The 23,444-nt window shown below is 44.2% G+C and overlaps 1 protein-coding gene across 1 annotated transcript; it reads left to right on the forward strand.

Annotated features, from left to right (window-relative positions):
* The first annotated feature begins 294 nt into the window (after nucleotides 1-294).
* LOC102511833 (allergen Bos d 2) lies at nucleotides 295-21,161 on the forward strand. Its single transcript, XM_032475628.1, has 5 exons — nucleotides 295-345; nucleotides 823-979; nucleotides 4,210-4,317; nucleotides 5,457-5,558; nucleotides 20,959-21,161. The coding sequence occupies exons 1-5, from the start codon at nucleotides 295-297 to the stop codon at nucleotides 21,159-21,161; spliced, it is 621 nt and encodes a 206-aa protein (XP_032331519.1).
* Nucleotides 21,162-23,444: the final 2,283 nt, after the last annotated feature.

A 23,444-nucleotide genomic window follows, 5' to 3' on the forward strand; every position in this document is an offset into this window, starting at 1 on the left:
GTCCTGTGATTTCTGACTGACTCTAAAGGTCAAGTGTCCAGATCAACTTAAGTTTCTCTTAAAACTAATCTCAAATGAAAACAGCGGATGGCCAGAAAAGCTCCTCCCTGCCAAGCAGGACATCCTAGGAGGACGTCTATGTGGCCAAGGTCTTAGGATTAACAGCCCTTGGTTCATTATGGGTCAGGCCAATGGACGGATGTTATTAAGAGGGGCACGCACACACGCTCTCTCCACCAACTGGCACACCGCCCACTCAGCTTCTCCAGGAGGAGGACTAGAAAGACTGCCAGGATGAAGACTCTGCTCCTGAGGCTTGTGCTCGGTGTGCTTTGTGCCGCCCAGGCATGTGCATCTGAGAGGCATCACTCAGAGGGGCCAGGGACAGGCTCGTCTGGGAGGAGGCCTTGGGGTGGGTGTGTGTGCCTCTCACTCTTGTTTACAAGGGCGATCAGGTTTTATATCCTTAGTCCGTGTACGTACGGGGGGCTCAAACAACCCTTCTGTCTTTCAGCTGTTTGTATTTTTTCAACTTACTTGTCTGGAGGTGAGGAAATCTAATATGTCACAATGACAGGGATGAGTTTCCAGGGCCTTTAATGGCACTGTTTCAGCTACTTGAAAAAACTGAGTTCCGTGCCTTGCATTTGAAAATGAACCATTATTTCATTTCACATCATTCTGCAAGGAAGGGAGTAGAAACCCACTTTGCTCAGTAAGATCGGGTTTATTTTTCTTCTAATGTAAAGGAATGACTACACGCAGTGCTGGTGAGGGAACAGAAAAGAGGCTGATTTTCCTTATGGTACGTTTCCTTTTCAGATTACAGGGGAATGGCACACCATTTACACAGCGTCCGATAATGTGCAGAAGATACAGGAAAATGGCTCACTAAGGGGTTATAGCCACAGGACTGAATGTAGTAACGGCTGCAAAACACTCTCCATTACTTACTGTATCAAGTGGAATTTGCCAAAATGTAAAACAACCAAACTATTGACTCCTAACATGGGATCCAGTCCCAAATTTGCAGTGAAACACCTGGAGTATGTTCAAGAATTTGAGTCAGTGAACTCTGTCTATAGATGGGTGTTCCTCGCCTGGTGTGGTGTCCTGGGTGGTCACCGTGAAACCCCAACTATCTGCGTGTAGCCATTCTCTCAGGGGGCATACTGGTGGAACAGCTCTGCTTTCGTCACATCATTAATGACACATGTGAGCGCAGTGACGAGAGATTCTGGGCCTGAGCACCTGAAAGTTCTGACAATCCTAACCTTAAGATCTGTGTTTGAATTCTTCAGACTTTTTGCACATATGGGAAAGAGATTAAGTTTCTTTTAAGGCACACTTCAGTGTGAGAGGTCACACACACACAAGATTATCCCACCTGAGATTTTCAGCAATAAGTTTCCATCAAAAGTGAATACTTTAACCCAGTCAGTCAACATTTATAGAATGCTTACCCTATGGGAGGCACTGTGTAAGTATGGGAATAAAAAAATCACATAAAAATGTCTCACCTTACAGTTAAAAAGTTAAGCAGGGTCCCAGACATCCATGTTAAAAAGAATAACAAAACAGTAACAAAAAATAATTAATGATGGAGGTCATCCTGAAGTGTAGATAACTGAACAACTATGCTGGTCATGGGAGTGGGAAATGATCCTCATGGTGGGGCGGCGGTGGGGATGGCATTTATTCACTGAACACCAAGTGAAAATTTAAACCAAGAATCAGAGAGAGACAAGGAGGGCTGCAGAGACGCACAGATGGAGTAAAGCTCACTGAGTTCCAGGGATGCTGGACTTGCAGGACGTTCACACACTATGTGTACGAAGTGGACTGCAGAACACCAAACCGGAAAGGAAAACTCAAGGCATTGTTCCGGAGAATTTCCTATGTCAAAAATACTAACTTTATATTTATGAGCATGGATGTAGGTTTTAAAATAAGGGCATCATAAAATTCACTTTCTAAGCATCCTGCCTCCAGGCACTCAGAGGTAGAGATGACATTCAGGAAATGACTGTGAGGAATTTTAGCCGCGGAAGCAGCAGATGTGGGGATGAGTGAAATCAACACTTTAAGCAAAACTGAGACTACAAATAGTCTGTTTTTCAAAACTGAATGCTGAACTTTCAACTTGTCCATCTGTAGACATGGTGATGCCATTAGACCAAAGTAGAGAAGAACATATAAGGTGGAGGAAAATCAAGGGCTAAAAATAATAATAGTAAATGTGGATGTGAGCTAGAAGTTGGGGATGTGGACAATGGATCTGTAAACACCAGATCTGGGCATGGCTGGGAAATATCTGTATTTACGTCTATTTCTACGTCTGTGTCTATCTCTGTCTCTATGTCCATGACTGTGCAACTCTATTTGAATCTTCTTGCTAAGTAAGTGTAACCTGAGTTCATGGGAGTTGAAGAATTAGCCTGGGGAGAAGGAGGACTTCAGAGTCCAGAGGAGTACCATCACTTATGGTAGAGGGACAGACATGCTGTGTGGAACGGAGGAAGAGGACACGGTGGGGTTGTCTACATCAAAGGAACAGGGAGGCAGTCCTGGCCATGGGGGGAGATTCTGTCCTGCCTCCCTAGGAAATAAATATGTGGCTGTGACCGGAGCCACATTTCGGGCTTCCACAGTTAAGAGGCGGGGGCTACTGGAGTCTCACAGGGGGATACCAGGGAGACACCCTGCACAAATGACAGTAGTGCTGAGGGTGAGAAACCCTGTAAGAGAGCAAAGTAAAAAAGCACGGAACTGTGTGGCAAAATTAAAAACACCTGTAATTTTCAGACATTAAAAAGAACACTGTCACTTTAGAGCATTGGGGAATGGATGGGGAATAAGGAAGGTTTCGTCTGTTTGTTTTTAAGGATTAACGGGACATGCCAAGAACACACAGTGGGAACAAGAACAGGAAAAGAGATGTACGTAACGGATCGTGAGTACAGGACCTTTTGGATGGGTGCATCTTCCCAAACCCTGGAACAAGTTCACACGCGTGGACTGAGCTCCAAGACATCTAGAACAATTCCTTCTACCAATTACACGCGCCACCTTGGAAAAGATACTTAATTTTCCAAGCATGAATTTTGTCATACCATGTCAGGGTGAGGTCCAAGTCTGGAACGTTGCTATTGACAGTATCTGAGAGGAAGCCCCAGAAAGCTGATTTCATGGGGAAGTGTTTAAACCTACATAAGTGTATGCCAACACTTTCAATACTGTATCTATGTTTTATTTGACCAACATGATCCAATTTGCTTGAACTAAAAAAATTCTTTAAACATTAAGAGCCCTTTAATTAAAGTGTTTAGGAAGTATCATCTGATTAAATCCCAAAGATAAGTATGAGCAGTTAAAATAAGAGCAAAAATTTCAAATTCTTATATATATATATATACACACACACACACACACACACATATATATATAAAATTCAAACTGCATATATAATTTGAAAGCAATGGGGGCATTGGGATGGACTTGTCTCTGTAACGTAAAATAACTGTGAATAATTCTCAAATATCAATACTGAACTACTAAGTGACTGAATGCCTACATATTTCATTTTCATCAGAACCATACGTACAATGCAGCATTCTCATCTTGAACAGATGAGCATTTTTTCATTTTAAATGTGGACACACAGCACTGGGATGTAATTAGGATATAATTACAAGGATTTAACGGCAGAGTACGTGTGTCCAGCATTTTCCGGTAGCCTCCTTAATACGTCTCCTACTACCTATTGTACTAGGAAATAAGTTTTGATTAAGTATTAACTTTTAATATTTTAATTTAAGTAAGCTTATACAATTACTTTTTAATAATGGCTGTACTTGAGAGTTTAGCCACAAAACGCCTGAAGATTTCACAGTCGGCGCCAGCGTGCTGGTGTGAGAGGGCCGGAGCCCCACCGCCGAGCACACACCCACCAGCACCGCAGCAGGCACCCTGGCTGGCGTTAACAAACCGGCGGTAGATCTTTCCCAACTTAAGAAGTGGGGGTGGTGTACAGAGATTCCCTACCTCACTAACTCTCTTAACCGGTTCCAGCACATTACTAAGAACGTTAGTGAGACAGATTAGTATGGAAGGAAGTGCTGACAACAGTATGTTAAAAATAAGACATGTCCAGCTGAAAACGAAACAAGCTAATCATACTGAGTTTTGGATTATTTCTTTTGATCACAGTTTCAGGTAAAAATTATTTCCAACTGATTCATGTATCAAAGAACATGTTGGTAATCTATGCTGAAAACATTGATGGGGACGAGACCACACATCTGACGGAAGTCACGGGTATGTATCCGTAGCTTACTCTATGCAAACTACACAAGTTAATATTATGTATATTTTTATACTATGGGGAGAAGTAGGTATATAGGTTATTTTTCATGAAGACACTGGTGGAGAAATGTTTCTACACATGAGAATTCAGACTCCATGTTGGCTGAGTCAGAGATGCTGAAAGGTCTTCTGCTGGAAAATGAAGAAATGTAACCACTGTGAGATTCTATCACATGGTTTTTTAAAACATTAGATGCACTAATCCTGGAGATCTCGTAAATACTCTAGGGTAGTCCCTGGAGTTTATTGCCAAATATCACACATTTGAGGAGCCGGGTCCTGTCACCGCAGTGAACCAGGATCTAAAACTTAAATCCAGCGACTCACCTGTTTCCAGCAATGATTGCCTTCACCTCAACCACAAATGCATTATTGGGTCACAATTATTAAAACAGTGCCTGGGACTTGAGCCCATGGCCCTGAAGATAACCACAAGATCACACTGTCTCCCTCAAATGCAGTGGTCTCAGGCAAGGCAGTCTTTCTGACCCCTGACCAACTCCACACGGCCTTTAGTACATCCATGTTAGCCTTTCTGATGTTACCTCCATGTGTGGGGTGGACGGGGGTTGACCCTTGACTTTGACAAGAACAAAGATTGAGTTCTTCTCCCCCAATGGCATATGTGATGGGGCTGGTGTGCTTGGTGGCAAGTTCAGGTCTTTTCTGTCCCATTCATTTGATTAGGGTTCAAAATAGCAGGGAGTAGACTACAGAATACAGACAAAGTGGAAAGGAACAGTTAGAGGCAGCAGGAATTCTGAATGCAGGCCCAGCGGTGACCTCCCAGTGGTGTCCGACTGGGGACTCCTCAGCTCCCAGGATGGGTAGGTTTTAATTTTCTCAGTCGTTCTAAGAAAGCAATAAAAAGTTAATGACTTGGACTCTACCACGTGGTCCCATCTGAAGACCTGATCTGCACATACGTTCGGGCACCTCCCTTGAGAATTACGTGCTGAGCAGCATCAATGTGCCGGGGAAGCGTGATGCTAAGGCTCACCAGACAGACACGTGATGACCCAGGTCACACTGTGTAAGTTTCAAATGGTTCTAATGGACACCTCTTCTGCCTTCTTTGCTATGAAATCCAGCAAAAGGACGTGACCTCAATGAAGCAGAATATAAGAAGTTCGAAGAGCTGCCTAAGGACAAGGGTGTTCTGACGGAAAACACAGAGCACGTCATCTCAACAGGTGAGGTCCCAGAGTACAGCGTGCACCTGGTATCAAAACGCACCCCTTGGGTTCTGGATTCAGATTTCCTATTCACACAAGTGTCTTTTATAAAGGCCGCGGTGAATTAATCCTTAGAAACACTGAGGCACTCCAATGATCCTTTCTCCCCGCATTCAATCTCATTCACAGACAACTGTCCTCAGAACTAAGACCGTCCGTTGGGTGAGTAGAAACACGGTAGGTACACCTCCTTGCCTGTTTGGTAGGTTAAGACTTTTTTGTTCTTGGGGTTACTGCTTTAAGAAGAGAATAATGAAACAGTGCAACCTGCAAGGGGGCAAAGGCTAGGACTTAAGGTAAGTGTGTGGGCTTAAAGGTCCACACACACAAAAATAACCAAAAAAAATGCACACACAATGATCTAGCCTACACAGTGGGATCCCCGAGGACAGAGAGAAGGAATTTTGTGAAGCACTGAACTATGAAATATGATTGACCCTGGTGGGTCCCAGTCTGAATGAATGATGAAGATGCCAGAGCATCTTCTATAATTATAAGACTTACAACGATGTAAGTGGCACGGACTTACATGGTATATAATTTTCTATGTCTTGTAGCCGTTTGTGTCCTGTGGAATAGTTCTACCCAACCCCCCATGTGCTGACGGAGTTCTGAGAAATGAGCCCTGTAGGGGAATTAGTCCACCGTTTCCCCCAGCAATCCCTTTTTTCACTCACGCTCTTGTCAATATCACATTCTTCATGTCAGCTCAACTACATTTTTAATTGTCTGTCATGCCTGAAGAAGATAATGACATGAGAATATTAACAGCATCACTAACGCGTCTGAATCAGCAACATGAAGATAGAACAGCGTTTTCCTTCCGATCATAGTCTCTTCTCCTTTCCTAGGAAGTCACGAACTGGGATTCACGGCTTTCCTTCTAATTCATCTCCTATGCCCTTGGTGCTGTTACTGGATTTCTCAAGTGTTCAGTAAATTACTATACAGATGTACATGCGTGTCCCTGAAGGGAAGGTACCGTATTTGCCATGCACAGAGATACCTGCATGCACTTAGGCAGAACGCTGAGTATACACTGAGCTAGGAGGTCATTCTGTTTAGGACTCATAGCACGCATCCTGAAGTGTCTTGGTGAGAAGACAAGATAAATCACAGATGGTACTTTTATCATGCAGTATAAATTTCCCACCAGATGTCACTTAAGGGAAGGGACTGGATAGTCAGACTATTTCAGAAAAAAAGAGCCTGTGCTTTCCTCACCGGTGCCAGGAAAAAAAAAAAAATCTCAATTATTACGCTGAGCAGCATGAAGGCACCGTTGGGGCTGGTGGCAGGGATTTAGCAGGATGCAGTAGAATATGACCAACACTGAAATTCAGAGGGAGCTCCTCCTGATAGAGACACCACGTCTCATGCTGACAGCTCTTCCCTGAAAAGAAAGACCTCCTTTATCCTTAGCGGGTGATTATTAGTTATCACAAGATGAGCAAGTCACCAAAAAATCTGGTAAGAGGCTAAGTCCCAGGAAGGAAACCAGAGTCAGAGACAACACGGAGAACTTGGACGTGTAAACGCAGGAGGCCTCAATGCTGCGGACAGTCCCTCTGTGAGGAGAGGGCCACAGCGTGATACCCACGCGAAGTAAGGGCCCCTCCTCGGGCAGACAGAATTCCCAGTTATCTGCTAGCTTCACGTGTAGGAGATCTTCACTTGCTTAACCAATAACCCACCACTGGGCTGGACTCAATGAGCAGCTTCAGGTGACAAAAACCCAAAGGTGGGTACAGGACTGCTGGGAGGATCGAATAGGGAACGGGGAACATTCTCCTCCAGCAACAATAACAACAGAGAACTGAAATCACAGAAATTATGAAATTATCAAACCCAACCATTTTGGAATTTTGGAAATAAAGGTATGCAACAAATATAACAAACACTGACTCAAGAAAAAGTACTGAATATTGATTTAAAAAGAAGCAGCAGCACGGGGCCTGCGGTGTTTCACTCGGGGCTGCCCCGTCCCGTCCCACCCCTCTGCGGACGGAGTGGGGTGACTTCTCTGTAGCTCTGCATCAAAGTCTCGCTCAGGGGCATTTTCCGAATCAAGAGGAACTGACGGGGTGGCAAAGGATGGGAAAGTGATGGAACAGGGATTATCACGGCTATGCCACCCCACTGCTGCAGGGAGCGGGACAGAGACCAGGCAGACGTGCTCAAGGGAGATGTGAGAGATGAGAATGTCCTAGACAAGTGTGGAGCCCTCTGGCATGTCCCTGGGGTCTGGAAGGCTGTGCGCACACACAAGGCTGCAGCCGCGACAGGGAAGACAGAAGACGGTACTGGTTCCTCCACGCCCAGGGCTCCTGTAAACTGCACGGATTTCGAATGCATGCTACGACCCACAGGCAGGTCTCCTAGGGCAAGATGCTGGGGACTTGCTGACTCAGTGCACTTAAATGAAACCATCAGTGACTCGCTACTAACCTATGCTGACTCAGGGCTGACCCCCAGGAAGCCAGCGTGAAAAATAAAAACAAGAATTAAAAAAAAAGAAATACTGAACAGAGATTTTACTGGCCACACACTGAAGGGAAGACAGACTCTAATACTATTACAGGCAAGTCACTAGACAAAACAAAATTCTCTGAGCCCCTCATTCAAACAATAATAATAAAACAAGAAATACAAGCTACAGGGAGAATGAGGATTCTAACTTGTCACACTACAATGACCTAAATGTCCGTTTTTTCAACAACAACAAAAAAATCTGTAAGATATGAAAAGAGGGAAGGATAAGCTTATAAATACAGGAGGAAAAAAAAAAAAAAAGGAAAGGCCCCGATATTGGCCTTAGTAGAAAAATATTTAAATTCAGCTATTGTAAGTATGTTCAAGTAAGAAACAGATATTTAAATGATTAGTGTAAAATGACAGCGACACACTCGCTAAAATGGCTTTTGAGGAGGAGTTACGCTTCCTTTACAAAGAGAAATCCTAACTCTGGAGATGAAAATTACAAAATTAATGAAAACCATGAATAAGCTATAGATTTGGCCTGAATCAGTGAATGTGAAGCTAGGTCCATGGTTGTTTTTGATGCTAAAAAACAGTAAGGATAAAGAGTGAGGAAAAATGGACAGGGAGCTATAGAATTCCATGAAGAATTCTAACATACGGGAGTCACAGAAGGCAGAGAGAGAAAAAGCACAGATTTTAGGGGGAGGATGTAACTCAAGTGGTAGAGCACATGCTTAGCATGCGTGAGGCCCTCGGTTCAATCCCCAGCACCTCCTCTAAAAATAAAAAAAATAAAATAAAGCTAATTAACTCCCCCCCCCCAAATAAAAGCACAAATTTTATTTGAAAATGTATTGGCTGGACACTCCCCAAATTCAGTGGAAAAACAAACAGAAAGCTAACCTATACTTCCAAAAATTCAAGAAACTGCAGGTAGGACAAACGTAAGGACATTCCTATCTAGATACATCACAGGAAAACTGTCAGATGTCAGAGATAAAGGAGAAAGCTTGGCATCGGCAAGAGAAACATGACCCACCAAGTACAAGCTACTGCAAAATGATGAACAGCTTACTGTTCATCAGACGTGATGGTATAGCAAATGGTGGGAGGACACAGTCAAGGTGCTGAAAGAGGGGGAAACAGGCTTTCCGACAAAACCTCTCTGTCCAACAAACCTATGCTTCAAACCAGGAGGCAAAACGCATGCATGCACAGGTGAAGACGTACAGACTTGATTACTAGCATACCTGCCTTAGAACATCCACTGAAACAAGTCTGCAGCTGAGAAGGACCACAGACGGTAACCTGAATGCTCGTTAAGAAATACAGACACAGAGACCATGCGTCAAAGCTACCACATAGGTAAATACAAGAGAGGGTGTAAATATCTGTTATACAGATCTGTATCCAAGAGGAAATTAGGGTTATGCATTGAAATATGAAGCCCCTTAAATTTCTATGTTGAAGTCCTAACAGCCCAATACATCACAGTGTGGCCATCCTTGGAGATGGGGGAATTTTAAAGACGTGATTAAGGTAAAATGAGGCCATTGGATGGGTCCTAATCCATCTCAGTGATGTCCTTACATGAGAAGGAACTCTGGACAAAGGGACACCAGGGATTCATGAGGACAGAGGAAAGGCCATGTGAGGACGTGTTGACAAGGTCAAGCCGAGGAGAGAGGTCTCAGAAGAGATCAGCTTGTGGACTTAACAGCTTTTGGAACTGCGAGAAAATAAATGTCTGCTGTTTAAGTTGCCCAGTCTGTGGTATTTGTTACGGCAGCCCGAAGTGACTGATACAACTCCCTATGATCATCTCAGAAGCTAGAGCACCTGACAAAATCTAACCTATTATAAGTATTATCAGGGAACTAGGAATTAAAAAAATGTATTATGTTCTGAACTTTATCTAGGCATAAAATCAAAATGTGCATGTGACATTTAAACTTAGTGGTAAAAGATTGTGCTTTAATCCAAACAACAAGGACAAAATTAAGATACCTGATACTACTTCCAATCAACATTTTACTGGAGCTGCTAGCAATACCAAAATGGAGTGCGGAAAAAAAAAAGTTTCACAGTTTCAAAAGACATAAAATTCTCTGTGTTCACACACATGATAATTTATAAAGAATATCTTTAGATAATGTACAGAATAAACAGGAACAAGACAAGTGAGTTTAGTGAGTTTCCAGAGAACAAGCTAAACAAAAATTATATTTGATATATGTGTTACAGAACATTTGGAATGAGGGGGGTGTGAGAGTACAGCTCAGCGGTCATGTGTGTGCCTAGGATGCATGAGGTCCTGGGTTCAATCCCTAGTACCTGCATTAAAAAATAAAAATTAAAGAAAACATTATTTTAAAAAGAACATTTGCAATTGAACATTAAAACAAGTAGAAGAACATGAGATACTTAGGCTACAACTGGCAAAACGTAATATATGTATGCCAAAAGTAGAAATTATTCTTAAAATTAGTTTTTTAAAAACCCTACACTAATGAAGTGAATTATTAATATGCAGGAGGAAATCTAGATGTTCTTGGGTTTGGTGGTAAATTTTCAGATATTACATCAAAAGCATAATTTATAAAGGAAAAAAGATACACTGAACTTCATTAAATATTCAAAACGTCTGCTCTGCAAGAGGTGCTGTTAAGACAATGGAAAAAAAAAACAGAAAACATTTTCAAAGCATATATCTAATAAAGGAATTATACCTAAAATATACATAAAACAATCTAAGTTCAAGAATACAAAAACAAAAACTCAACTGAGAAGTCAGCAAAAGATCTGAAAAGACATATGCAAAGAAGATGCACTCTGGTTCAACAAGCACACAGAAGGAGGTTCAAGATCACATGTCATTAGGGGATTGCAAATTAAAACACGGACGGACCACCGTTCACCCGTCAGATTGGCTAAAATTGAAACAGTGGCCACACCCAGTGCTGGTGAGGATGTGGGGCAACAGGAACTCTCACGCACGCCTGGTGGGAATGCAGAATACAATGGCTACTTCACAAGACAGTTTGACAGTTTCTTACAAACAAATGAACATACCATTACCATGCAATCCAACAATTAATCATCCTTGGTATCTACCTAAAGAAACTGAAAATTTATGTCCACACAGTAACCCACACAGCAATGATTATAGCACCTTAATACATGACTGCCAAAGATGGAAGCCATCAAGGTGTCATTTAGTAGATGAATGGGTGCATACAGGGTGGTCAATCCAGACGATGGAATATTAGTCACCGTTAAAAAGAAATGAGCTATCTAAAAAATAACAAAAAAAGAGGGGAGGGGAGGGGAGGGGAGGGAGGGAAGGGAAGGGAAGGGAGGGGAGGGGAGGGGAGGGGAGGGGAGGGAAGGGAAGGGAGGGAAGGGAAGAGAAATGAGCTATCCAGTCATGAAAAGTCATGATGGAACCTTGTGAAATATGCCCATCTAAAAGGCTGTGTACTGTGTGATTCCAACTCTATGACACTGGAATTGGAAAAGGCAAGAGTTTAAAAAAAAAATCAGTCACTTCCAGGGGTTCAGGTGGAGGGAGTATTGCATAGGTGGGGCACAGAGGGCTGTTAGGGCAGAAAAGCTCTTCTGTTTGATGCTTTAATGTTGGATACCCTCCATGAAGCACTTCTGAACTCCCCAAACACCGTACAACACAAAGTGTGAATCCTAATGTAACCTGAGGGTGTTGGCTTTCTTGAGTGGATCAATATGGGATCATCAATTGTATGAGACACACAGCACTATTCAAGATGTTGGCGGAAGGGGAAACCGGTGTCGGGACGAGAGGGTGTACAGGAACTCGGCTGACCCTCTGATCAACTCCTCTGTAAACTTACAAGTGCGCTGCAAGTAATCACTTGGTTTTTTTCACAAAACAATGGAACAACTCCTGAGCCACAAGATTACATTCAAGAATCTCTAAAAACACGATGCTGCATGAAGTAAGCCAGAAACAAGAGTACGTGACACATGAGTAGTTACGTGAAATTATAGGAAAAGTCAATCAGCTCGAGGGTGATATTAGATCAGGGTTTGTCTGGCTGGTACAGGGTTGGGGGCAGGAGGGACCACAACGCAAAACATGGAAATAGTTGGAGATACAGAGACTACCTTTGGAGATACAGAAACTTTCTGTAACTTCATTGCCACGCTGCTTACATAAATGTAGGCGTGGGTCAGATTTTTATTTTACCTAATACTAAGGTTGAAGAAGAGGAAGTCAAAGATGACTCAGTAGCCCAGTAAATATTTTAAATGCTGAGAATGTAGATATCCAAGGTGGTGGCTAAGGCCCGAGTCAAATAGTATTTTTGTTTTCCAAGTTAATTTAAAAGGCTTACTCTTGCAATAGGGGATGATTAATTTTATATATTTTCTTACCTAGTTCTCATCCTTCAGAATTCAGTACAATGAACTTAAGTGTTAAATTTATAAAATTATATGGCAGAAATTCTGCTTACGGTGATGGGAGAATGGCTTGTATTAGACTCATTTTTCTGTCTATAACAAAAGTCAGAATTTTAAAACATATTTCTGAAGGCAGGCCACCAAACGGAAGACTATGAGGCAACAAGACCCTTCTGTGAAGAGCGGGAAAAGCGATGAGACCCACATCTGCATCTGACCACCCCCCGAGGGCACTCCCTGACGGACAACACGGGGAAGGGTGCGCAGTTGTACGGGCTCGGGAAGGCCGAGGTGGACCGTCCACACGGACCACACACCTGCACGTCAGGGGCGACCCTCTGAAACAGAGGTGGTCACAGAAGGCTGAGCTCAAACGCCAGCACAGATCCCCTTGCAGTCCCGGCCGGACTGCTCATTGCATCTGTTCAGCGTGAGGCTCAAAGGACCGGACAGCCACTCCAGGAAGGCTGCAACTGCGGAGCAGAGATTTGATTCGTTTCCCAGGGCTGGCGAAACACACTGGGGAGCAAATGCAGATGGGGTAAGTGAAATAAAGCATCGTTCACAATAGTTTCAAAAGATGAGTTACTTCAGGATAAGGGTGACAAGATGTGAGCCCTGTCCCTTACAAGTATATATACACACGTAAGTATGTGTATAGCTTTTGTTCTCTTTTGTCTGTTCCAGGCATCATATTACAGAAGTTATTTATAATTTATGCATCATATATAATTACAATTAATCATACCAGTACTAATTTTATTTATTTATTTTCTCAGCAGAGGGGAGGTAAGTAGGCTTATTTATTTGGTTTTTCAGTGAGGGCACTGGGGGTTGAACTCAGGACCCCATGCATGCTAAGCATGCACTCTACCACTTGAGCTGTACCCTCCTCCCCCTAGTTATAAATATTTAAATTAATATTAGCTATATAATTAAGAGTCAGTAATATATAAATATTATGTATATTATATATGTAAAGCTCTACAATTTCTGTAACATAATGCCTAGAATAAATGACAGAGAAGAAAAAGTGCAGAATCTGCATGACATCAGGATTTTTCCTGTATCTTCTGATGTCAAGAAAGTGTGATTCTGCCCACATGAGGCATTTAACGTAGTCAAAATCATAGACACAGGAAGGGAAAGGTGGCTGCGGGGGGTTAGGTAAGAGGGAGGTGGGCAGTTCCACAGCAGGAAGGGACTTCAGGAGACGCATGGCTGACAATGGTGGCACAGCACTGGGAACGTGCAGCACATTCTATGTCACGACTACTTTACCACAATTACAAAGCGGGGGTAAAAGGAAAACCAAGGGAAAATGTGATAGGTGCCCAGAAAGAGAGACACAGACGGAAGGCAGAAAACAGTCTAGAAGTGGACCTGCACATGTGTCAACTTTTTCTAAACAAAAGTGATGAAGAAATTCAGTGGGAGAGGGAAATATTTCCAACAAGTGTTGCTGCAATGCTTCAAGGTCCATATGGAGAAAAATGAACTGTTTCAACCCCCACCTCAGACGATGTCTAAAAATCCATTCAAAATGATTTAAAATGTAAGCACTCACCATAAAAGGGGAAAAATTGCTGTATTATGCTTTTGCAAAATTAAATACTCTTCTCAAAAAAAGCTAAACAAGTGAATGACAGGCACATGGAAATGTCCTCAACATCATTAGGATAAGAGAATTCCAGTAGAGAAGCAAAACTGATGTCATTAGTGCACATCAGAAGAGCTACAATTTAAAGGAAATCACCGCCCCAAATGTTGGTGAGGATGTGTGTAAAATGGTACAAGTGCTTTGGAAAACTGTCAGCAGTCTTAACAAATATTTATAACTTCAATGAACCAGCAATTCTCCCAGATATGTACGTACCCAGGAAACATAAAAATGCACATGTTCAATGCTGACAGCAGGTTTACTCCTAACAGACATAAACTAGAAATATGCCAGTCTTCGCCCAGCTGAAGGAAGGACATTCTTCATACTGCACACTTCCCACTTCACTGGAGGAACACTGGAGAAGCTCCCAGTCCACAGACACGAGCCCACACGAAAACACGTTTGATCGTGACATCATAAAACAGCGTCCTTCCCAGACTGCATCATCACATCAGTACCTTCCCTTCCCCACACATCACAGAAACAGCGCTCCAGTGTCGTAACAGTGCACCACACATACACAACTTCATGACGCAGCGTCCCTTGGAGGAGAAGGAACGAAGGAAGCCCAAAGTCGAGAGACACAATGGACCATGAAGCGCTGGAATTTATAAATACCAAACACTAAATGTAGCATGACTACTACCAGATCATCGAAAGTCCTCACACACAACTCGTGTTGATTTTACAGCCTATTACACAACACAGGATATCAGGCTTTCAACCAAAACACCAGGATTTCAATCAAAAAACACTACAGGGCATGTTGGAAGGCAAAACCAGCAGCGACAGTAACAATCCTAGTAATGATACGACCCGTGTTAAGGGAACATTACAAACACTTCCATGCTCACAGGTTTGGTAACTTACGTAAATTGGATCAATTTCATGACAGACACGAACTACCAAAACTTTTACACGATGGAATCTAAAACCTGAACGGGCCTATAACTCATGAAGGAATCAAATTAATAATACACTTTCAAGGCAAAACAAAGCAGCATGCCCCAACAGCTCCACTGGGGAATTCCGCTACACATTCCATGAATAAAAGCCAATTATCCATAAGCTTTTACGTAAAACAGAAGCAGAGAAATCACTTCCTAACTCATTTGCTGTGTCTAGCTTTATCCAAGTACAAATATTAGATCAAGAAATTATAAGAAAGGAAAACTACAGATCAGTATTTCTCATACACCCCCAGCACACTGCTTGCAAAAATTATATATGAGAACATATATGTATACGTGTGTTTATAGATTGACTGACTGATGCATCAGGACCAGAAGGGATGTACAGGTATGCAAGGGTTGTTAACATCCAAAATTCAGTCAAAGTAACCCAAAACACCAGCAGGCTGCAGAAGAAAAATCATATAATCCCATCATGAATGCAGAAAAAAGCATCTAAACAAATGTAAAAGTTGATGGAAAAATAACAGTACCTTATTCATAAGGGGAGGCTTTTCAACTTGACAGTAAACATCTATAAAAAGTCTACCTCTGGCATCATACTTAATAGTGACAAAGCGCACGATCTCAGCCTAAGGTCAGAAACAGTGCAAAGATGTCCTATCAACATTCTGCTAGAAGTCTTACCTGGGGCCATAAAATGCAGGAAGGGAAATGCTGACAGTTTGAAAAGACAGAAATAAAACCATCTTTCTGTGCAGATGACATTGCTGTTTATGTAGAAAATCCCAGAGAATCAACAAACTATTTCTAGAACTAAGAAATGACTCCAGCCAGGTTCTAGATGACAAAATCAAAGTACGAAAAATAAACAGCTCACCCAAATGCCAGCAATGAACAACTGCAATTTGAAACACAAAAAAAATTACAGTATCAGATAAACGTAAATATTTAGGTATAAATTAATAAAGTACACATAGGATGTCTATCTGGAAATCCAGACATGTGATTTAAGAAACAAAAAAATACAAATGCAGAGATATTTGCTGTCCACGGGTCCACAGGCGCGATGTGAGTCACTAAGGTCTGAGATGATACATTTGCCCTGAGGGCAAATCTCCCTAGGAGGCACGTGGAGTTAGGATTCTAGGAGAAGGTGTCTGGCAAACGTCCCACACAGGACAGGGTCGCTGGAGGAGACTGGTAAACGTCTTCCCCAGCGCTGATCAGCCAGCCAAGGACGAGTGAGGAAGGGATGGTGATTCAGAATCTGACACCGACATTTACAAGGGTCTGGGGACACGGCCCTTGACCTTCAGAGTCTGCAGTCTCTGGCTGGGGATCTGGCCCAGCAGTCCCGACCCCAGGGGCCTGGGGGTGTCTCCCTCCTCCGCCTGCTTCCCCACGAGAGTGCAGAGAACTCGGTACTGCTGACAGGTCGGTGTCCCGTCCTCCTCCTTTAGGAAAGGAGAGCAGTTTCCCGAAGGGAGGCTTTCCTGGGGCGAGACCCTCCTGGCTCTGAGCTGGTGGCTGGGAAACAACAGCCGGTGAGCAGGCGGGGCAGGGACACAGGGCCCCAGAGTCTGCAGCTTCCCTGCTGAGAATCAGACGCCACACCCTCCTTTTCCCTTGGACTAACACGGAAAACAGGTTTGTCTGCCTCCCCTGTCGGTACCATAACGTTACACCTTGTCAGCACGGGTTGTTCTGATGTAATATAAACTGCACAGCCATCCTTCTTCTTTACAAAAAGAATCTCAGTGCAAACTTGTGACTGAAGGGCTGATTTTCAGGCCGTTTTGCTCTGGAGTCTAAAGGAGACAGTGGCCATGCTGTGATGCGTGGAAAGAAAAAAAAACAAAACATCTTTTTGTCCCACGTGAGTTCCTAACTCAAAGCCGCCCCGTTTCGGAGAACGCAGCCCAGAGAGAAGTGCAGGGAAGAACTCAATGAACATGTCCTGGTCTGAGGGGCTTTGCTGGTGGGTGGCGGCAGCGAGGACACTGAGACTCAGGGCCACGTCACCGGGGAGCTCAGTACCCCACCCCACGCTCAACAATCAAGACGCCAAGCGAGCCGGCAGCCTGGAGCCCGGCTGGGCCCCAGCCCGAGCGCTTGAGCGGGCGCAACCTGTGCACGGCGTCCAGAGCCCTCCCTGCCAGGTGGCCCGGCCCATGGGGGCTCTCCTGAACGAGGCCACTCACCCAGACGGCGGCCTTCTAACCCGAACCGGGAGGCGACTGTCCTCCAGGAAAGAAAATCAAGCTCCGGAGGCCGGCGGGGGCGCTGGAACAGGGGGCCTGGCCCGGGTCTCTCAGGGACCCCCACCCTGGGCCACGACCCCCGGGAACAGGCCCCTGCACCTGCCTGCTGGCCGCTCCCAAACCTGTTACCAAACCAAGGTCCTTCGGCCCAACTCACAGCAAGCTTCAAGATAGTGTGTCTTCAAGACGCAGTTGGAGAACAAGACAGGAGGCCAGACCTCAAGTCCCCCAGGGAAACACCTGGGGCCGGGCTGCATGGGGGGCAGGAGCAGGGAGGCTGGGCCGGGCGGGCAGGTGACTGGGAACAGCTGGGGGCCCTCCCACGCAGGTGGAGCTGGGCCACCCCCTCCTGTTCACAAGGGCACCGGCTGACCTGCCAGCCTGGTCCCAGTCTAGGGCAGGCCTGGGGCGACCCTGAAGTGGGGTGCACGTGACCTGGAGCCGGCCTCGTGTGCACAACCCTCAAGGCCCTCTCCAAGAAGGCAGGGCCCTGGACACGCGCGGGTCAGGAATATAGAGGCAGAGTCACCTGAAGGCGGAGCAGGGTGGGGAGGGCAGGGAGAGGTCACTAGGAAGAAGGTGCAGGGAACCCTCCATCTCCTCCGGGTAACTAGGCTATGGGCTTCCCCCCTTGAGGTCACCAAACGCCACCTGGGCAGGGCGGGGCACACGTACATCACGGGAGTGGGGTGCACGTGACCCTGAGCAGGGGCGCGCAATCAGTCCTCAAGGTCCTCCCCGAGAAGGCAGGGCCCTGGGGACATGAAGGTCAGGAATACGGAGGCACAGAGATCTGAGGCCTGGGCACTGCGGGGAGGGAGGGGAGATGTGACTGGAGAAATCACTGGGCCCCTCCTTCACAGGGGGCACTAGAACACAGAGCCTCGTGCATTCACAAGGCGACTAGGGGCCCTGCGTGCAGGCCCCGGTGAGGGGCGGGGGGTCCTGTTCCGTGCCACTGGCTCCACCCAGTCTAGACACAGCTGATCCACATTCCTGGACGACAACCCCAGCCAGCGTCTTACTGTTCAGGCTTCGGGCCACCTGGAGGATGGGACGTCTTCCCCGCCTTGAGTAGTGATGGCGGATGAAATGCATTTGACACGTAACCCGCAGTACAACCTAAGAATCCAAGGATGAACCAACGCAGCTGTGACCCTTAAAGGAGCTTTTAAAACTGCAGTGGATCGGCGGGGTCCAACTGGCCAGGTGTCGCCTGACTGCTCTGGATTGTCGTCTGCGGCTCAAAGCGGCCCGGCGCCAGCAGGCTGTGTGTGGGGCCCGCTTCCTCCTCCAGAAGCCAGGGGCAATTCAGTCACCAATAAGGTCAAAGTCAGATGACAGTAACCTTAAAGAATAAGGTTTTAAACGCAAAAAAATAAGTAAATAAAATTAAGAAGCACTTCAGAGTGCCCAGCAGGGACGGACCACACGTGTTTATCCTTCCACCTTCTGAGGGGCTTCTGTGTTGCTGCCGCCTCCTGGATACTGTGAACGCTGCGGGTCTCAGATTCGTGCACAACTATCCGTCTAAAGAGCTGTTTCAGTTTTGCTGGGTGCACACATCCGAGTGGAACTGCTTGTTACGGGTCCAGAGGGAGCAAATGTGGAAAGTACCTAATCCACATGTCTTTCAGGGAGGGTGACGAAATGTTCTGGAACTAGAAGGAGTTGACAGTTGTACTACATTGTAAATGTACAGAAAGCCACCGAATCACACACATTAAAGTGATTAAAATGATGAAACATAAACGCTTGCACATTCCGTAATGCTACTCATCAGTTAAACAAAACTGTTTGTTTCAATATGGGTTTAAGATCTTGTACAATAACCTAAGCCAATGCTGTGAAACGTTGTCAATATTTTATTTCGCTGTATCAGTTTCGCCGAGACCGGCTTTGAGAAGAGGTGACCAGCAGAGGCCCCTGGACAGAAAGCAAACCTCTGCCCCTCGTCCGTCTCTCATTACGCCCTCCAGGGGTCTGAAGGTGGAGCCGCGGGTGGGGAGGGGAACCGGTCCACCCGCTGTAACAGTTCCTGCCCGCTTCTCTGAAACTGAAGTATCTCCGTCACCTCATCACTCAACCATGTCCCTCCTGGGTGTCCATCCAAGCTGATTCAAGTAACATCCACACACACACAAAAACCACCTGTTCATAATTGACACCTGCAGCTTCAGTCACAACAGTCCCAAACCGGAAGTAACCCCCAGACGGCCGTCAGCCCGAGAATGGACCACAACACTTGCATAATGGAGTTCTAATAAGCAACGAAAGGGAGCTTCCCGACACAGACAACCTCTAAGGTTCCTCGGAAAGACACTACGTTCACAAAAGACGCCATCGTTCACTGCTATTAGAAGACATGCCGCTGAGTCTCCCTTTTCAAATCCAGACGGCAGCGTCTGCCCTCTGATTCATCGCTGGGCTTGGTTCATTTACGTTTAATGCAGTTCACAGCACAGGCGGTCTGAGTCTGGGATTTGTCAGTTACTTTTCTACTTGCCTGTTGTTTCTGTCCTTCTGTCCCACAGATTTCATGACCCTGTGGACACCTGCTTAACAGGTTACTCAAGTCACCTTTCACGTTATTTTTAATCTGTCTACTGCTGTTTATCTGTGGCTTTGGAAATTATTTGTGTAGTTGCATATAATTATGTCATTTACCCAGTATGACCTTTTATATCGACAGACAATGCCTGCCCAGACTCGGTGTGCTGTTTTGTTCAGCCTTCAATGGCTTCAGAGAGATGGCTGTATCTTGTTTACAACGGTTAGACACTGAATGAAACGGCTGATACAAGCTAAACTATCACTGCTACCTGAAAGACAGATTTCTGTTTAAAAAGCAACCTCTTAAGAGATTTACTGAGACTGACTGAGTTTCACTAATGTTTTTAAAAAGGGAAAATGAAGATATATGGCCATTTCTATGAACTGAGGAAATAATGAAAAAATTCAAAATCATTTATGATTTAAAAAATTATGTTCAGCCAAGTTGGGATAGAAGAGATTTTCCTTAATCTAATAAGCACTGGGCAAAATATCACCTCCGGATTCTGGAATAAATGACAAAATATATTTTTAAAAATAATTTGAAAGAGACTGAGCCACTCTGTTCATCACTGCTCCAGATACCCTTATTAATGAAGTAATGCGAGGAAAACAAATACTACGCATATGTATCAGAAAGGAAGATAAAAAGTACCCCTGTGCAAATGGCGTTATTTGGTACACAGAGAGTCTAAAGTAATCGACACACAATCCACTGGAGTTACGGAGTGATTCTGCAAGATTATAAATAAAAACGCACTTCTACCGAGAAACAAAAGGAAATGTCCAAAAGATGGATTTACATGGCGTAAAAATAATCCCATGACTGAAAATACGCATATTAACCCACCAACAGGTAACATGTTAATGTGATGGAGGAAAACGGTACCTTTTGGAAGAACAAACATTTTAAGGATCTCTTTACTTGTATGTCTTCCATGTCACCAGGGTCCCTGACCAGGGAAAGACAGAGACCCTTGGGTGAAGCTGGAGCCCCAGCGTATCCCAGAGGCAGACTTCTAGTTCTAGGCTGTGTCTCCCTCCAGGTGCAGCCTTTGGTATCTGGAACAGCAGGAGAGAGAGGAAATCCAGCCCCGACTGGCTGCGAGTCCACACAGTGTCACATACGTGCCCCAGCTACCTCGTGGCCATCGCAGGAGAAGCAGTCAACTGTAAGGGCTGGAACCTCTCTGGAAGGTTTACAGGACGCTTGAGCAATGAAGCAAGCAAGAGCCCCAGGGCCCGGTAACCACGTTCACCAGAAGGCCAGGCCCCAGGACCGACAATTGGCCAAAAGAAACAAAAGAGATTTAGGAGACAAAGAACTGAGCATGAAGGGAATGAGGTAAGGACCCCACTGTGCATCCGGGCCCATTAAGTAGACAAAGGCTGGTCCACAGGAAACGTGGAGACCGGCTTGTAAATCCAAACCTGGATGCTAAAAAAATCCGCATACTCACTTACAGGCAATTAATCTACAATGGAGCGGCAGGAATATACAATGGAGAAAAGACAGTCTCTTCAATCAGTGGTGCTGGGAAAACTGGACAGCTAGAGGTCAAAGGATTAAATCAGATCATTTTCTAACACCATATACAAAATTAAACTCAAAATGGATGAAAGATCTAAATGTATGACCAGATATGATAAAACTCCTAGAGGAACTCAAAACCACAATGAGGTATCACCTCACAGCTGTGAGAATGGCTAGCATCAGACACAAGTCAGAAAAGTTGGCGAGGGTGTTGAGAGAAGGGAACTCTCCTACACTGTTGGTGGGAATGTAAATTGGTGCACCCACTATGAAGGAGAGTATGGAGATTTCCTCCAAAAGCTAAAAATAGAACTACTATACAACCCAGCAATTCCACTCCTGGGCATATATTTGAAAAAAATGAACACACTAATTGAAAAACATACATGTACCCAAAGGTTCACAGAAGCACTGTTTACAGCTGCTAACACAGGGAAGCAACCTAAGGGTCCATCAACAGATGACTGGATAAAGAAGCTGTGGTTTATTTATAGAGTGGAATACTACTCAGCCATAAAAAAGAATAAAACAATGCCATATGTAGCAACATGGATGGACCTGGAGATCATCATTCTAAGTGAAGTAAGTCAGACAGAGAAAGACAAATATATTGTATCACTTACATGTTGAATCTAAAAAAATAGAACTAGAGAATATAACAAAAAAGAACCAGACTCACAGATACAGAGAACCAACTAGCAGTGACCAGTGAGGAAAGGGGAGTGGAAGGTACAAACTACTGGGTGTAAGACAGGTTCAAGGATGTACTGTACAACACAGAGGAACATAGCCAATAATTTCTAATAATTGTAAATAGAAAGTAAACTTTAAAAATTGTATAAAAGATTTTAAATTTTTTTCTAAAAGTAGCATGTTTTTCCTCAAAAAAAAAAAAAAAAAATCCATTAATCAGTCCAAATAAGCAACTAGGGAGGCTTAGGAGACAAGGCTGAAAGTACTGAATATATTCAGGTTTCTGAATAAAGAACCGCTGTGTTGATATGTAAAGACTTAAAAAAAAATGAACACTGTCAGTTTCTGTTTGGAAAGGAAACGGGAGTGAAATAAATTCCAACATGGATGGGATGAGGTTTACAAGCAGTTTTATGATACTTTTCTGGTTTCCTTGTAAGGGGCACCCTTTTCGTGTGCAAGATGAAATGTTCCTGACTGTTCCTGTTGCCAGTGGGTGAATTCCTCAGAAACACTAACTACATGGTGGTGGCCACAACCAGAGATGGTTACTCAAAATCTGAACTGGCAAATGTTCACAGAAACACCCTTTCCTGACTCCTGGGGCTCATTTATGTAAACTTTCTTTAAAATAGTCTGCAGAACACTAACCTCTTGAGACACTCTTCAAGAAAATGTCTTTCGACCAGATGGCTGTATTTTTAGATATACTGCCTAACGCATGGCCCAGCGGGGGTTTTACGACGTTGCTTGACGTATCGAAAGACGTCAGGAGGGCTTTGTAACAGCAGATCTGATTTCACTGATCAACCTTTCACCAGAAGCCATGACCTAAATTGAACACAGGATACTATGACCACCCACTAATTCTGCAGACCCTTACCGTTACTCACCACTAATAAAAGCAGTGCTTCTGAACAGCTGTATAAGTCAATCAAATCAAGCAGCTACTTGTAGCTTTTAGGTGAGTAGTAATTACATCTGTCACATATATACATACACATTTACGTATAAACCTATACGTACATACATACATATATATTTACACATATATACATTTACATATGTACACATATGTTTATACATATATATGTGCCGTTCACACTGTCTTCACTGAAAATCAATTTCCAAATAACCACTTATTTATCACAGGATATTACATAAAAGCATCAAATAACTTTTCTTGGTTTGAAATTGTCTGGGCATCTGAGGGGGGGTCCAAACCCTATAACAAATGCCCTTTATTTAACAGGACTGTAATTCCTTGAGTTACAGTGATGAAAACAGTGTGTTTGTGGTGCCATT

The sequence above is a fragment of the Camelus ferus genome, chromosome X (genome assembly GCF_009834535.1).
Source record: "Camelus ferus isolate YT-003-E chromosome X, BCGSAC_Cfer_1.0, whole genome shotgun sequence".
NCBI lineage: Eukaryota > Metazoa > Chordata > Mammalia > Artiodactyla > Camelidae > Camelus > Camelus ferus.

Excerpts from the sequence above, each read along its gene's own strand:
- LOC102511833 (XM_032475628.1), top strand. The coding sequence starts at position 295 with ATGAAGACTCTGCTCCTGAGGCTTGTGCTCGGTGTGCTTTGTGCCGCC. Across the intron at positions 4,318-5,456 it reads ACATCTGACGGAAGTCACGG|CAAAAGGACGTGACCTCAAT; the intron begins GTATGTATCCGT and ends TATGAAATCCAG. Across the intron at positions 5,559-20,958 it reads AGAGCACGTCATCTCAACAG|GTGCAGCCTTTGGTATCTGG; the intron begins GTGAGGTCCCAG and ends GTCTCCCTCCAG.